Below are 16,831 nucleotides of genomic sequence, written 5' to 3' on the forward strand. Positions count from 1 at the left end.
CTGGCTGGAGCAGCTGGATGCCCAAAGGATGCTGTGACCCCGTGGGAGGCCCAAAATGGAGCAGGGTCCTGCCAGAAACCTGCAGCCCATGGAGAGGGAAGCTCACACTGGAGCAGGTTTTTCCTGTGTGATAAATGTGGCCCCTGTAGAGGACCCACATCAGTACAGCTCATTCATGAAGGACTGCACCCCATGGAGAAGAGACCCACAGGACAGCAGTTTGGGAAGAACTGCTGCCTGAGGGATGGACTCACGCTGGAGAGGTGCATCAAGGACTGTCTCCCGTGGGAGGGATCCCAAGGGAGCAGGGGAAGGACTCCTCTCTCTGAGCAGCGGCAGAAACAACTGACCGTAACCCCCATTCCCGTCCCCCTGCACTGCTGGGGAGAGGAGGGAGAACATGGAACGAAGGGTGGGGGGAAGGTGTTTTGAAGATTGTTTTATTTCTCACTCTTTGGCTCTTATCCTCTTAGTAATAAATTTAAGTACTATCCCCACTTTGAGTCTGTTTTGCCTGTGAAGGTAATCAGTCAATGACCTCTCCCAGCTCTTATCTCAACTCATGAATCCTTAGCTGTTTTTTTTTTTCTCTCTCCTCTGTCCAGTTGCAGAGGGAGAGTGAGAGAATGGCTTTAATGTGTACCTGGTATCCAGCCAGGGTCAACCCACTACACTCAGCTGTGGGGCAAGAGAGGTAGGAGCAGCACCAGCTTGGAGAGCATTCCCATTTATCAGTGCCTTCAATGTGCAGAGAAGTCTCTCTCCTGTTAAAACACATGCACTCACCTGCCCTTTGCAAATTCCAGTGCCAACACCTCTGGGTGCTGGCAAACACTGAGCCAGAGCTTGGGAAGGTTTGGGGAACAGGCTGTGCCAGTTAGCTCACCATGCAGCTGCTCCACAGCACCCCACAGCCAGTGTGGCTGCAAGGAGCAGGCCAGCTCTGCTGCCCAGAGCAACCACAGCTTTAAACGGAGGTGCCACCACCCCACAGGTTCTGTCAGGCTGCAACCCAACTGCTGAGCGGCCCTGTCCAGGAAATAGCTTGGCAGCTTTTTAATTCAAAGCCAGGGGAGTTTCTCCAGTCTGGGTCAGCACTGGGCTGTGCACCAGTGGTGCTGCTGCCACAGGAGCAGGCACAGCACAGGCAGCCATGGCTGAGGCTGGTGTTGCCATTGGTACTTGCCTGAACTCTGGGTACTTCTGCTCTGCTCAAAGGAACTGGCAGGGCACAGACATTACAGACCCCACGTGCCTTGTGGCTCCTCAGACCACTGCAAATCCAGACCACAGAGCTGGGCTTTCAAGCAAAGCTGTAGAATGTGGCACATAGTACCTGCAACGTATCCCAAGGACAGTGGGGTGTCTGGATACCCCAACAGATGTAGTTAGTACACCAAATCTAAACACATTTTGAATTTAGTCTAATGGAAACTAGTGGCTGTTAATAACACCTCAGACAAACCAAACCACAGCACCTGATGCTCACATCAGTGTAACAGCCTACAGCTTAACTATAGGAAACCCCTGGATAGTTTTACTGTCCTTCAAAACCATCTTTCTAAACCAAATATCAGCTTGGGTGGCACTGCCAAAACAGGTAGGTACAAGGGGAGTAACACACAGAGCCAACTGTCTTTTTTTTTTTTATAAAAGTATTTTTAATAAACTGATGGATTTAAGTTTAAGATGCTAGACAAATTGTTGCCATGTACAGGTAACAAAAGTCAAAATTCTTCGAATTTTATACAAATACTATGTAGTACAGTAAACTTGAATACAAGTTTACAAAAAATGCATCAGTGAATATTCAGCTTGTAAGCAACTTCCAACAGTGAAAATTATCATCTATCAATAGTGATCAGAATTGCATTGTCAGTTTTAGAAGTAATGCAACTATGCTTTTTTTACCAAGCCACTCTGGAGTTATTGGTGCACACTAACAGTACATTGGATTTTTTTGGCTTGCTGAACAGAAAATGGCATTTAAATAAAATGACCGAGTTAAACAATGTAATAAGTATCAAAAGTACTATCTCACGGGAAACTAAACAAGAATGAGAAAGTAAACAGAGCAGAACCCTGAAGTGGTGATTTTTCTACCCGTTTTGATGGAAAAGATTCCACAGGTGTCCAGCTTTCTCACAGCATTTTGGAGTGTTCTAGTCTTAGCACAGTGTGATCATTAGTAGACTAAAGTAATCCCTGCTTGGTAGTAATGCTGGTGAAAGGTAACTTGCTCTATTGCTAACAAATCAGAGTAACCACTGGCAGGGCGACTTTTTGGAGGCATCCAGCAGAAGCTGAGCTGACAGCACATGACTGGAGTTGCAGTACCGCTCGCTTCGATACAATACCCAACAGCCTTCAGGGTTCAGGTGTCAGTTTCCTCACAGGATTTACAAATGGATGGTTTTGAAACAAACACAAAACTCATTATGGAGCATGAGACAGTATTTTCACCTGTACAGCTACCAATAAAATGAATGTTTTTGTTACAAACTTTCCAGTCTGCTTTATAAAAAATAGTCTTAGTTTTACTTCTAAATAAAAACTGTGCTGTGATCTGTCACGTTCTTGCATTGTACATGCTGTAATTGTGTGTGTTAATGAAAGTGTAGAGATTTGTGACCTAGCACTCTGGATGTATCAGAAGCCTAAAAAGCTGATTTTGGTACATAAAAGGTAGCAATGAAAATTCATTCTATTTATTTTTCCTAAAGCCTAGGAAAAGCTACAGTACATTGCTAGATCAGTGGCCTCAACCCTGAGCTGAAATAAAGGACCTGCCTTGGCCAAGAGACTTAGTCACATTACTACCACAGCTGCACAGCAGAGACAAAATAACCTGTCTGCAGCCTGTTGTCTTAGCTGTGTGTAGTGCAAGATTCAGTTCTGTAATGCTTGAGAGTTGACTGGAGACCACCATATTCATTTTCACTACAGGGAAAAAAAAGGAAAGGAGAACTCAAATTCAGAGATCCAAGTGAAAAGCACTCAACAGGGAGGGTAAGTATGTCCAGCTTCTGGAGATCAGAGAACGAAGTCAGTGGCAGACTCATCAGTCTTATGCATTTTCCCATGTGGTAGAAGAGATTATTAAAATCCGTACCAAAATACAGTTAAGGAGACTCCTACTATTACCTCACTCTTTCCACAAAGAGTCTCATGTGATTCCCCCCCCCAGAACTGAGCGTTTCTCTCTCTGTACCTACATGGCATCACAGAAGATAAGTGGAAACAAAGTCTGTCTGACAAAGGATTCAACTCAGCTGCCAGCAGAGAAACTTGTTTCTAACACGAGTCGCAGTAAGCCATCATAAGAATTCTTACTAGGATACAGCCTATTGCACCTTCCTGTAGGGTTCAATGGCACCAACTTCCCATGGCTAGGAGCATTTGTAACATGAAGCATTCCTGCCTCCCTAGAGGACTTTTTTTTCCTTTTAAACAGCAGAAACTGTAGAGTCAGTATTTCACTTAGTGGAAAAACTAAACCCAGCAACAGACTGAAAATAAAGCTTGTAAGAATCATTTATATTTCTAGTAATGCACACTTTGTGAGCTGATCAGTTTAGGGATGGTATGTTTTTGGTTTAAGGCAGCAACTCTTAGAAAATACACAAGCTCACCTCCCTCATGTTTGTGCTACTGTAGCCTTATGCACACAATAGAACCTCACTAATTTACACTAATGACTGGAAGAACCATTAATTCTCTTGGTAAGTGAACAAGAATAAGGCATTCCATTATATATTCCGATCACTAATTATAATTTAGCTCTAATTATAATCTACCAGCAAACATACTTCTGTGTTTTAGAAAATAATATCTCTTACCTTCAGATATAATTATGTGTGCAGATTAGTGGGTTCTGCTGTGTAAACACGCAGGTGCATAAGCAGTTTTCAGGTTTTTCTTCATTACATCTGACAAAAAAAGTTAATGCCACAGATAGAGACAGTGGGAAAATAAATTAGGATTTCTCTATCATTTGTGCAGATATGCACAACTGGGCAGCACTTCATAGCTCAAAAAAAAAAAGACATGAATGTTTACAAACTCAAATGAAGCAAAATCAGCAGCAGGAAGCAAGGCCATTCCCCAAACACAAATGGCTTGTTTTACACGATTCCAAACTATATGAAACAAACAAAAAAGGAATACAAGTACTAACTTGTAGATACAAGTTTGAAATCAAGTAAAGCAAACAGCGAAAAATTTTTCATGCTTCTAACAGATGATTTTCACACGTCTAAATCCTGATTGAAGTAAACTGTAAATAAAGATGGGAGATCAGATGTAAACTACATGGCTGAGTTAGAAAAGAAGGATTGATGTGCATTGTAATGAAATAGAAATTTCCCTTCATATGTGCAAAAATCCACAGTTTCATTAATGTAGAGGTCATACTTCTAGGAACAGATCTTAGACGGAACCAGTCTCCCTACATCCTGGAAACTACCTGCTTACATCAGCCACTTTAAGTGCACAATACCCTGTTCATATATATAGTATTCAGCAGTTTCTGGCATTTCTCAATTTAACGTTCACCTGCCTTAAATCTTGAAAACAAAGGGGAGAGTTCATCCAGGGCATCACACCACTGTTTTGAGTTACACCAACAGTTAAATCAAACTCAAATTCTTTCTTCTTCCATGGTGGCAGGAGTCCTTACAGGACTTGTAAACAGCAGTACACAATACTGTAAACAAATAATTTAAGTTCCGCTTTATACAAGATGTTAAGTTAATCCAGGTCTACCAAACATCAGGTGAAAATGAAAAGGGTGGCTTCACACAAAATCCTTCCCTTTTCTCCCAGCAATTCTTCTCACTACATAAATAATCCTGAGCTGAAACATGGGTTGCTGAGAGCTTTTTTTTTTTTTTTTTGCATATAAAAACAATGTTCTAGAGTCAGCTCTCATGTTCTGTCAGGAAGTCAGTTGCTGGAGAGATTAAACTGAAGTATTTCAAACCATTTGTTACTTTGGAGGAGGACTTATAATTTGGTGTGGCGTCCAGTTCTAGACCCAGATGCTGAGCTTGCCAAGGAAGCTGATGCTGCTGCATCCTCAGCTTCCTCCAGCTCATCGTGTAGCTCCTGGCTAACACTAGACTGGAGAGCTGCAGGAGTTAGCCACTCCTTCGGCAGGCAGCTCTGCAGAAAGGGTATACAAGAGCTGAAGTAGGCAAGACGATTCACCCATCGTGGAATCTCTTTTCCACAGAGAATCTATGGGGGAAGGAAAAAGAAAGGATTAATTTGTTTTCTGGATTCAGCAGTAACAAAACTGCAGCGTGCTAAATGAAAACCAAAACCTGCAGTAGCCTTACAGTTTATTTATCACAAATGCCACTCAAGAAGCACCCAAGTTAGATGCACTAAGACAAGTTTTCTCCATCAGTAAAAGCAGCATCCTAAGTCCCACAAGGAGACTTATTTTCCACTGTGAAATTTGGACACATGGTTCTGTGCTTCTCTTAGAAGTCCTGGAAAGCCTCACTCTTCTTGCATAACTTCTACGAAAGGGACAGAAATTAGTTAAGGTATGTATTCCATTCACTGCTAATTCCTCAGAAACAGAAATTGCAGGAGAAACTTCACTATTACAAAAAAGCACCCTGAAATCAAACGACCAAAAATACCATAGCTGTGTGGAGTTACACATACAGCTGAGGCTTTTTAGTGGGATGGCCTCTGATGACTTTCATGAGATGTCACTATCTTACAAAACAAGCACACACACTTAGGTTCACTGGAACAAGAGAGGATATACACTGCATAGCTGGTTTCAACTCCTCAAAAATATACAATGCAGCATTAAATACTTATTTGTACTGCACATCAGTCATTAAATAATTCTGTTGTCACTATTCAAGGAATGAGCCATTTTACTTAACTGCCTCCACATTCACTTCTGGTATTACTCACTCCAGTGCAAATTTGGAGAATGGGAGCATTACTCTGCTGTAACTAAGCAGCAATTTACCTTGTAATTATACCCACTTCTATAGTCAATTTGAACACTAAATAGGACAAACACTAAAACAGAGACAATATGACCATGCAGCTGAAGAGTATAGCAAAACCCTGTCCATATAGGCCAGATTTCACACCAACTGCAGCTTCATTAGTGTCTCACCCTACTTACTTGTACCAGCATTGCACACGAATCATCATCTCAATAAAATTTTCCAGTACCACTGGAAGATCAGTCTACACAAAACACAGGCTATACAGTAAGTGCATTAACTATTTGGGGGAAAAAAAAATTAAAATCTGTGAAAGCTCACTACAGAAAAAATAGCCATTCTTGTTTGGGAGTGTTTCAGTGAAACATCATAAATTCTGGCAAGCACAGATTGCCAACTATCAATAAAAATCAAATTTCCATTCACCTCTTTGTCCTAGGATACTTTTTCCTGACCCCTTCCCTTGTGTTGATACACGTGTGAATGATCAGGCATTCAATCATATTGGCAAACTGATCACATTGCAAAGGGAAGAAAGGAAAGCCCATTTGACTCCTCAGTCAGATACTTTGCATGACTCAAGTATCTACATGACCAGGACACAGATGCTGGCAGAGCAATACCTTGACAAAAGCCTCTCAAGCAGAAGATTAACACTGTCTGTTGTAACTTCAATGAATGTGTTATTCTTTAACAGTAGCTCATAACTTTAAAAATTATTTTCAGTGTGATGTTTCTGTGGGGAAATACTGACCAAAATACTATCCTCAGTAGCAATCTCTGAAGCAACTGAAATGATTTTGAAATCCTGTTAGTTCATTTACTAGGTCTCTCACTTAGGAATGCACCCCTGCTTGAATACAAGCTATGTATGAGAACAATATTTAGCATTTTTGACAGCAAAATCTTGTACTTTGGACATAAACACAAATACAATCTGAAAAATGGTGACATTTGCCCAAGGTATCAGAGATAAGAAGTTGGAAATTAGACCAAACATTCCAAAGGAAGATGATACTCTGTAGCCACCTGGGAAGCACCTTTCTAGATCTTCATGTTTGTTTACCTCAGATAAAGCTGAAGAAAAGTGATTGCAGTTTTTGTGCATTAGATGATAAGCATTTCCTTTGAATTCTTTTCCAAGCTCTTCTACTATTTTTTCTATGTCATCTTCCATAAAGTCAGTACTGCCTAGAACCACAGCCTCTCTAGAAGAGAAACAGAGAGTAAGTGATCAGGCTCCCATGATACAGGTGGATTATTGTTCATACACTGCTCAAAAGTCACCCCATTGTGGGTGGTGAGATCTTTCGGTCCTCCTAGAACAACATAAATTCTTTCTATTCCATTTTACGGCACCACTTTCATCTTAATCATGAGAGATTATGTTTCCTTGCCTATTATTCACCTTGAAAAAGTTACTGCATTGTATACGCTGCATGAATAATAAAAGTTAGCCACAAGTCCATAAAATTTCTATGAATTTAAGAAATTTAATGGTATACTAAAAAAAATGTTCTTTGCTGTAGACACTTCACTGTCTCATTACCTCTGTCCATCTTTCATTTCTAAGTAAACACATGAATTTCTCAGAAAGTCAGAAATCCTTGTACAATTCCTCTATCCTCAAAAATAAATCCAACAAATTGTCTTTTTCATATGACTTCTCAGAAAACAAGAAAATAGATATCTTTCTTACTTAAATTTAAATGTTTCTCCTAGCTCAGAAGCATTTCCCGGTGAAATTTCAAATATTCCAGAAAAAGGGTATGGATGACCACCGTAGGCAAATTCTAAAAGAGAAAGTTCAGATTTAACAAAACCAGCATATGATGACAGCAAAGAACAGCAGGGCTCACTGACCAAAGACAACTTCACGTGGATCTAAAGCTAGGAACCAGACATCTTATTATTACAAATGAAAGGAGCTGGAAATGAATAGTTTTGTTAGGTTACTAGTCAGCCTGAGTAAAAACTGACAGGAAATTTCCTACAGTGTATGGATTTAATTTGAATAACTTTACAGTAAGTATATAATTTTCATTGTATAAGTGAGGATTTACAAGTTAAATTGTAAATCCTATCAATGTTCTTTATACATGCTTTATACATGTCTTTAAAGGTCCACTTTGATATGTCTAAATTGGGGATTCAAAGTATAGTATCCTCAAAGGTCTGATGGCACTTCTATTCAGTGTGCACTACACAGCTCTAAGTGTGGCAGCAAGTAGTGGCATAAGAGGTTCTTAAATGTCTTGATTTGCAAAGGTTCAACTGTCACGAGTTTTTTTACTATAACAACAAAGTAAACCAGTGCACGCATCTGAAGTCTGCACATAGCATCTGCTGGCACAAGCACTCAGAATACATGAGAATATCATGGTATGCTGAGCTTCCATCTGTGTCTGTCAGATAACACAGCACGCCGTGCCCAGACTGCAATAAAAGGCTTTAAGCATGACTTCACGCTTCCTTTCCTCAAAACTCGTAACACATCATGCAAGTCTAGCACTCAGTTTTGGGGATAATCTTTTTTACAACACGTTAATGAATAAAAAGTTTGATGTACTTTGAAAAATGCAAGTCATTGTTCTAGCAGGGGCATGACCTGCTGTATGAGAAAGCTGTTATAATCCCAACAGGAAGGGAGGTACACGTATTTGGCACAGCTCAAAAACTGGGTTTCAGGCACAGCACTATTAAGAGTCAGGTGTTTCTGGTTCGGATTAAAACAAATCAAAAAACCAGTTTTTACAATAATCATAGTATTGTCAATTTGTTGCTCTGGTAACACTTGCAAACCCAGTTACAATGTGACCATTATAGTAGCTGAAACATAGTTTAGGATAACTTTGAGCAGTGTGGTCTTCGGAGTGCATGCCATGCCTTTTGCTGCTTCCCCTCACCTCCCAAAAAAAGAACTGAAGTAGATTTTTCTTCTTTAAATGGACCACTTTCAGCAACACCATCACCTCCAAGCGTCATTATACTGCTGTGCAGAAACACCTCAGACCTGAGCCTGTGCTACAGCTTCCTCAGAAACACCTTCTGGCAGCAGTGCAGGTTTTAAGTGGCCTGAACAGATCAAGAAGCTGCAGTCCCACAGCACAACCTATTTAGCAAAATTGAAATGTATTTCTGTATTATCACTAGGGTATCTTTTATGAACAGCATGAACGAGATGTCTTTTAAAGAAACAGTCTCCTTAAAGCAGACCAACCAACCAATAAAGAATAGACTTTTTCCTGAGCATCATGCACTCTTGGGTGCCTCTCGTTTCTGTACCTAAAAATTAACTCCTTGCACTAAGTGCTGGCAGAATACGATTCAACCATGCTTACATGAAGTGTACATTTGTTTTTGCAACAAGTGTTTTCAAACCTAAAGTAAAGATTTCTATGCCTGGCTGAATAAATTGCACACTTTTTCATAGCTGCATAGCTTTATACAAAAGAATGCATGATGGCTACCAGATTATTCCTGTCCAAGATTTTTTCCAGAGGCAGAATAGATGAGAAAAGAGATAAATGGGTTTCAGGAGCCAGACTTCCCTCACTACCTGAAAAATGGTTTTAAATAACAGAATTCCCGAAACAAAGAGTAAGTTGTGCTTTTTTTGTACATACCTCGGCCATATACCTCTATACCTGAATGAAAAACTCCAATTCCAAGGGAAGAAGTATATTCATTCATCCAATACTAAAAGGAAAGAAGAAAACAAGAACAACTCTAGTTAGTTTGCAATACAGATTTGTCTTCTCATAGCAGACTGACATGTATTTGTCCCCCACATGAAAAGCATTAAACCCTACCACAAAATGAAACTGCACAACTCATTTTATGAGAACAGAACATGTCTTTAAAATTCCCCAACTGTACACAGTGAATTAATTCCATTAGGTCCTATGCCAGTGTTTTCGTGCTGGCAATGTCGGTCAAGCAAGGAGTCTGTACCCAGAAGAAATCCAGATCAACTTTCTATTTGTCAACAAGTTGTAGGTTGTAAAGTTTTCCATTAGGTGGAACACATTCTAGAATCAATTACAGTAATCTTGAAGGAGCACATTTTTTAAAAAATCACATCACAATGTAAGGCTGTAATATACACACACTGACTGTCACTTATAGCAATGATCACACTTGCTTATAAGCAGACGAGCACGAGACATACTCAGAGATCTGTAAGATGGACTGAAATGACCTTATTATATTTTGTCTTTGAATACTTAAACAGTGGTCACCATACAAGAGACAAAGCTCTCTCCAGGCTGCTGATGCATGGGTCTCCCATATCAGGTTTAAGTCTTTTGCATAGGTCTAACACCTGTTTCCAATATATCACTCGTGTTGTCGCCAACAGAAAATAGATGCATTTCAAAAGGAATCCAGGAAGTGATAAAAAAGGGGGGAAAAAAGGGAAAAAATAGGAAAGAAGAGAAATTTCCCTTAGTGCTTTGTCTTTTCTTTTTACAAAAGCTGCACCAGCAACCAGTGTCTATCGGAAGCTACTACCCTCAAGTCCTTAAAGATGCAAGGAATTCTGGAAAACAAAAATCTCAGAATTACTCTTTCCTTGTCTACATCACCACCCTCAAAATATCAGTCTCCAAGCATTAAAAATTTTCAAGTGACACCTAATTAAAAGAAGGTCAAACAAAGTCTTTAAAAAAAAAAAAAAGTCTCAGTTGTGCCCTTAAAACTGAAGTTGACTAGAAAGAAAAACCTCTGGAAAATACAAGAAAAGTATTATTTTGTCAATTACTCCAGTAACAGGATTTTTTTTCCTCAGAGAGCATCGCTGCAAACTTTTACAGAGCAGACTTCAAAACATCAACTGGCAGGCAGATATGGGATGAGGTGTTACCGCCGGTAAAGTAATACTGGTTTAGCAAACAGAAAAATGAAGCTATCTTCTCTGCACAACCTGTTGAGACAATCAGTGTTTTCTGATGCGAAGTCACTATGAAAACAGTACAACTGATGATAAAGATGTAAAAGGTTGCAGATGTCACATTTTTTTAGGAAGTGCTAGCTGGAGTTACTGCGTAATTTACAGTGCCATGGCAAACATTATGGCGTATAACACGCATTTCTGAAAGCTCGTTGGCTTCCAATAAAAATGATACACTAAACCTTGGATTGACAAGATATTCATGAAAATTAAGACAAGTTCAATGGCAAAAAGAGAATGTCGTGCCAATAGTTACAAATAGACAGGCCAGTCTGTGAGAAATTTTGTCAACATGAATTAACAGAAGACAGGTTTTGTGCCATATATTCATTTAAAGCTCATTGTGATCTGTGGATAAATTTTGCTTAAGACTAAACTTTACCCTTTGCTTTAATCTCTGCCTTTGTCAATGCATTGCTGTGTTAGCTAGTGGGGTATGGATGACTACACTAAATCATCACCTTAGTCTATTTAAAGGGCTTAGCAGTTCTTTCCTTCCACTCCCCAGGAAAGAGCAAAGAGCTAGTCTCATATGAACAAGCTACATCCAGAAATATATGGAGATTTACTCTGCGTAGAAAGACATAAAACAGAGAGAAAACAAAGAGGAGAAGAAAGGAGAATGATGCTAAGACTACTCATCCAGCTTCATGGGTTTGTGACCATAAAACAATGGATTCTGGCCATGAGGTGAAATCAAAATCCCCTGGAAAACAGAAAAGCTACTGCAACATAAACCTGTTTCAGTTCTGAAGCCATTCCTATCCCACAGTTTACCAGCTGACCATTCCAAAATAGTCTTAGGTATATATTTATAGTTAGAACCGTAGGCACAGTCAGCATACAGTTTGTCAGCACTGGAAGAAAGTATGTTTGCCTAATGAGGTGTATCCAAATGAACCTAATCTAGAACTGAGCTAGACAGGGTCCTGGTACTTTAGGTCTTTCCCTCTCCTGGACACTTTTGGCCAGAAACTCAGAATTTGGCCTTTGAATTCCAAACAACCTACACATCATGTACCTATTGGATCTGCTAATGACAAGCAAGGTTATGGCTGCTCTCTGAAAATGGAACAAAAGTTAGACAAGATACCCCACAAGCAGTAGAAGAATAAAGTCTAGTTGGTTACTAGACAGAAAAAATGAGGAAAAAATTATTCATGCTTCTGCCCACCCACAACCCGTGAAACCTGACACAAAGTATAGGGAGAGGACAGAAAAGTGAGTCACCAACCCTTCTCTTCGATCTGCACAGAAGCAGATGAACAGGAAGGAAAGGTTCTCCAACAAGGTATTCAGCACGTGCTATTCAAGTACACACTCCTCCTTACTGGTGCCACCACTGGGCTCAGTAGACTACAAAAACTGAGCACTGGTGGCAGATGAAACAAAAGTTAGCAGAGCTTTGGAAGAAGAGCCTGAAGTAAGCTGGCACTTCGCTTTGTGTTTCCAGTAAGAACAGAGTAGGTTAATTGAAGATAAAAGAATTTCAATGAGGCAGAATTACTTTCCCCTTAGGAACAGTAATTATATCTAATTATTACTTAATCTGGATGAGCTATTGGAAGGTTGGTCATATTTTCTCATTGAACACAATGCCTTATCTCACTGAAGAAATGCAGGACAAATGCAACAAAGTGGGCTGAATTTGGCTACAGCTGAAAAGATTATACATAACTCACAAAATAAAGACTGTAAATCAAATGACATCTATATAAATCACTGGTTCAGTAACATGCCATAAATTCTGTAATCCCAAACTCATCCCAAACGCTATATCCTTGCTTCCATTACACAAACTGGATTCCCTTTGGTCTTGATATGAATTTTGCCACAGTAGAATGCTTCAATTCCAAATCCTCAATATTTTGCAATATGTCAGTCTTGTAAAACAGGATTTCAGGTTTAATGCAACTATCATAGTGAAAATATTAGAGAAGTGTTTTTCTATGCACACAATAAAGTCATGTCACTGCAATGAAAGAAAAACACTAATCCCAGTGCTTCAAAAATATCTACAGTACTTTCTTCAGAGCTTTCACTTATGTTAATACTTTAGCTTGTTATCACCTTATTTGATAAGGGGAAAAAATAGGATACTTCTTTGGGCACAAAAAAACTAGACTCCTAAAAACAGAAGTTAGTTAAAATGAAACTATAAAGTACTCCAATTCTCAAAACACAATATATCAAAGTCTTCACCCTACTCTTTTAATGATCATAAAAGATTTTCAAAGGTATGAACTGCACGATGTAAATGCGGCCTTAAGCTTTTCTCCCTCCATAAAATCACCAGTACTTTGAAAGTCCACTTTCTTGTACAATACACTCAACCCTCTTCCCTCTTTGTTTTTATCAAAGATTTTTGTTTTTTCAAGTGATAAGGACATTGGAAGGGTATATGCTCCAAAACCAACCGACTCAGTGATGTAAGGAGATCCAGCAGTAGCAAGGTCACCCTGCATACCTAAGCAGCTGCTTGGGAAATGAAGCTGCAGTTAGTATTCAGGTTAAAATAAAGCTGTTCATACGGCTTTACAATTATTACAGTATTCTTGATTCTGTCAACCAGGTGAGTAACAGTGGTCTCTTGTTCCAAAAGAGAAACAAAAAAACCCAATCCCAAACCTAAACTACAGAAAACCCCCAAATCCACTTCCAAGTGACACAGAATGTCAGGAGCAAATAGCAAACCTGCTAATGTCTTAAGTACACGGTTGGTAGGATTTGATGAACAAGCAGAACTTCAAAATAGCCTTTAGAGAAGACACTTCCCTTCTTCCACCCGCTCTCAGTGCCCCCAAATAACGGAGTACCATTGATTTCAGCAGGCTGAAACGACTGCTATGCACACGAACGTAAGGCTTTGGTTTAAATTCCTGCTTCAAACAAGTTTAAAATGGACTGAGACATCACTTAAAAAAAGAGTTTGAGGCAGGATGTACACTGACGGTATCTTTCAGACGTCACAGGAACCTGGGTTTTTCTTACACATTTAAAGGAAATCTGTTTCTCTAATGGTCAAGTAATGTAGACATTGCTATAAAACAACAAACAGGACTGAAGCAGTAAATAGAAACACTTTCCTTTATGGCCTCAGCTTATACTATGTATAATTTGTGCTGATGTACAGGTTTAACCAATACTAAAACTGTGGACTAATGCAAAAAAAAGTAACTCCCTACATGCAAATCAAACATCTGCAAATAAATGTACTTGGTTGCTTTTTTGGAGAATAAGTTCCTTCCACAGTTACATAGCTTTAGAGTCTATGTAATTTCTCAATGGAGGCAGAGCTTCAGCAATCGCAATCGGAGAACGATCGGTCCCCAACACATCCTAAGGAAAAGTATGACACTAGTTTTCACGAGCACACCTTTCCCGTTGCTTTTTTACGTCCCTTCCCTTTGTGTCAACTGCCAGCCTTCCCAGGTTGGCTGGAGTAAAACTGATCACAGCAATTCAACTCTGGAGGAAAAAGAAAGCAGGATATGGGTTGCAGCAAAGAAATCTAAGGAGTAAGAGATGAAGGAGAACCATGTGAATGAAAGAGCAGACTACCACAAGAAAAAAAGAAACAGCATGCTGAAGTCACACCCCACCAATGCTACCTTTATAGTGAGAACAGAGTTTCTCACAGAGGCCATGACCCTACTTTCCAGGCAGGCATTTATACAGGAGACAATCCATTTCTGTAAAGTTTTCACAGCCTGCCTGTGAACTGGGCCCAGTTGACACTTTGCAGAGCTAAGCAAGTCTTCGCGGGAACACGGAACACTAGGTCTCCATCTTGGTGAGTCAGAAGTGCGTCAAGCCTTGACTTTAAAGACACTCTCTTACGTAAGAGTCCCAAAACTGAAGTCCTACTTCTTTCTCTGTACAAACATTTAAAGTTAATATATGTAAAACCATCTCTTTTCATGCTAAAAGAGATTCTATAATGTGTATTTTTGCACTGTAATCCAGAGAAGTCATATATATGCACGTGACAGAGCATCCTTCCCTCCTCAAGTCTCGTGTAAGGCACACAGTGACTTCTTCCTAATATCAGCACCACATATGAGCTCAACCAGGTGAGCAAAGACCTCTTTCTCCCCCGCCTCCTCAGAAAAATCACAGTGAGCAGACTGATCCTGTCTCCAGTCGCCCCTTATTCTCTACAAAGGCGGCAAACCAAAGTCAAAGTAACAGGTTATATTCACTGGATACAGAACTCAAACACAGGAGTGGACAAAAAAAAAAAAAAGCCCAAAAAACTCCTTTGAGAGGGATGCTGATTTTTATGAGAAGTATTGGGGTGAAATAATGATGACAAGGATCAGGCTAGTTCCTATAATATCATAAATAGATTTGATTTCAGGCCAGATAGCTGCCTATTGATTGCTATCAAACATTTTAGCGTTTGAACATGACTGCTCTCAAGCTAATAAGCTGTATTTTCTTACTTCCAGCAGTCACTGACTCTACACTATATACCTTCACCCTTTCAAAACACCAAAGGTTCACTTTAAAATGGTGGTAGGAAAGCCTATCCAAAACAAGCTAAGTAACACAAACACTGTCACCTGAAGCTAGTTGTTGATCTTACTGTCCCTCTACCAGTAGACTCAAAACTTGGTCAGAGAACTAATGCCACTCGTTCTAATTTCCAGCAGCTGAAACGCATTAAGGGATAATATTTTCTTAATATTATTTATCCGCACCTCCTGTTCCATGCAGGTACTTACACTTCATTTGTTACCATGGCATTTGAGCAGCTTCCAGCTGAACATAAGACAATACAACAGTTGCTGTAGATGTCACAGAAAGATTACCCAGGAGGGAGGGAAGGTGAGCTCATAGGGCTGCAAATCAAGCTGGAACGACTCCTTTATTTCTACCAAATCGCAGCCATACCAAAACCGTCCAAAAATTCTGATCCAGAAAAAAGTCACCTTACTGACACCGCACTAAAAAGCTCTTATCCCTACAGAGACAGTGGTTATCCCCAACTACTATCCTGCTGGAAAATTAGACACTTTTATGGTTTTCGTGAGCAGAAAGGCAGGGCCTCCCCGCTCCTGAGCTTTGGGGCAATAGCAAGGGGAGCGACACAGCTCGGGGACGCTCATGGCAGGGGAAGTTTGCCCTGCGACAGGGAGCGGATCCACCTGCCACTGGAAGACCCATCCCGGCAAACTTTGGTCGCAGGTCACGAAAGATCTGTAGAAATCGACAGACCTCCCAAATCACCGCCCGCGACCCCCCTTCCCGGATTCGTTCTTTCTCCCGCTCCGCCGCCCACAGAGCCCGCTCCCGCGGGGACAGGCAGGGGAAGGGCAGGAAAAGTTTCCCGGCCGCCCCTGCCCCCCGCAGGGCAGGACAAGACAGAATAGGACAGGACAGGGCTCTCCCCGCCGCCGCCCTCCCGGGATGCGGCCGGGACCCCCGCCCGTCCCGTCGCCCCCGGGCCGTGCCGAGCCCTGGCTCACCATGTCGTAGACGTTCAAGATCACCAGCTGGTTCGCCATCGCCGGCGGCCCGCGGGCGCCCCCCGCCCGCTCGGAGCTCCCGCTGCGGCGGCGGCGGCGCTCAGGCCGGCGGCGGGGCCGTGCGGACCCCCGGGGGCCGCTTCCTCCTCGTCCTGCCTGTTGCTGCGGGGCGGGGGCGGGCGGCGGGCACCATGGAGCCGCCGCCGCGGAGGGACCGGGCCGCGCCCCCGGGAGACGCGCTCAGCCCGCGGCCGGCGGCGGGGGCCGGGGGGCAGCGGGCGCGGGCCCCACCCCGGTGGCGATGGCGGTGCCGGCGGCGGGAGGGGAGGAGGGAAGGAAGGGAGTGAAGGAGAGGCGCGGGCGGCAGGTCGCGCCCTGCCTGGCTCTGGCGGCGGCGCCGGGGCCGCGGGACGGCCGGACAGCCCCGCCAA

The 16,831-nt window shown here is 41.6% G+C and overlaps 1 protein-coding gene across 3 annotated transcripts; it reads right to left on the reverse strand.

The window, feature by feature from the left end:
- Positions 1-1,641: 1,641 nt before the first annotated feature.
- On the reverse strand, positions 1,642-16,555 carry DESI2 (desumoylating isopeptidase 2). 3 transcript variants are annotated; one of them, XM_032681489.1, is made up of 5 exons: positions 16,401-16,555; positions 9,605-9,677; positions 7,678-7,771; positions 7,045-7,186; positions 1,642-5,238 (listed from the first exon to the last, which is right to left on the reverse strand). In XM_032681489.1, exons 1-5 carry the CDS (start codon positions 16,437-16,439, stop codon positions 5,005-5,007), a joined length of 582 nt encoding a protein of 193 aa, XP_032537380.1. In that variant the 5' UTR covers positions 16,440-16,555; the 3' UTR covers positions 1,642-5,004. The 3 variants fall into 3 exon arrangements, with proteins under 3 accessions (XP_032537380.1, XP_032537381.1, XP_032537382.1); XM_032681490.1 differs by lacking the exon at positions 16,401-16,555 and adding an exon at positions 15,633-15,718; XM_032681491.1 differs by lacking the exon at positions 16,401-16,555 and adding an exon at positions 15,657-15,684.
- Positions 16,556-16,831: the final 276 nt, after the last annotated feature.

The sequence above is a fragment of the Chiroxiphia lanceolata genome, chromosome 3, assembly GCF_009829145.1.
Source record: "Chiroxiphia lanceolata isolate bChiLan1 chromosome 3, bChiLan1.pri, whole genome shotgun sequence".
NCBI classification, from domain to species: domain Eukaryota; kingdom Metazoa; phylum Chordata; class Aves; order Passeriformes; family Pipridae; genus Chiroxiphia; species Chiroxiphia lanceolata.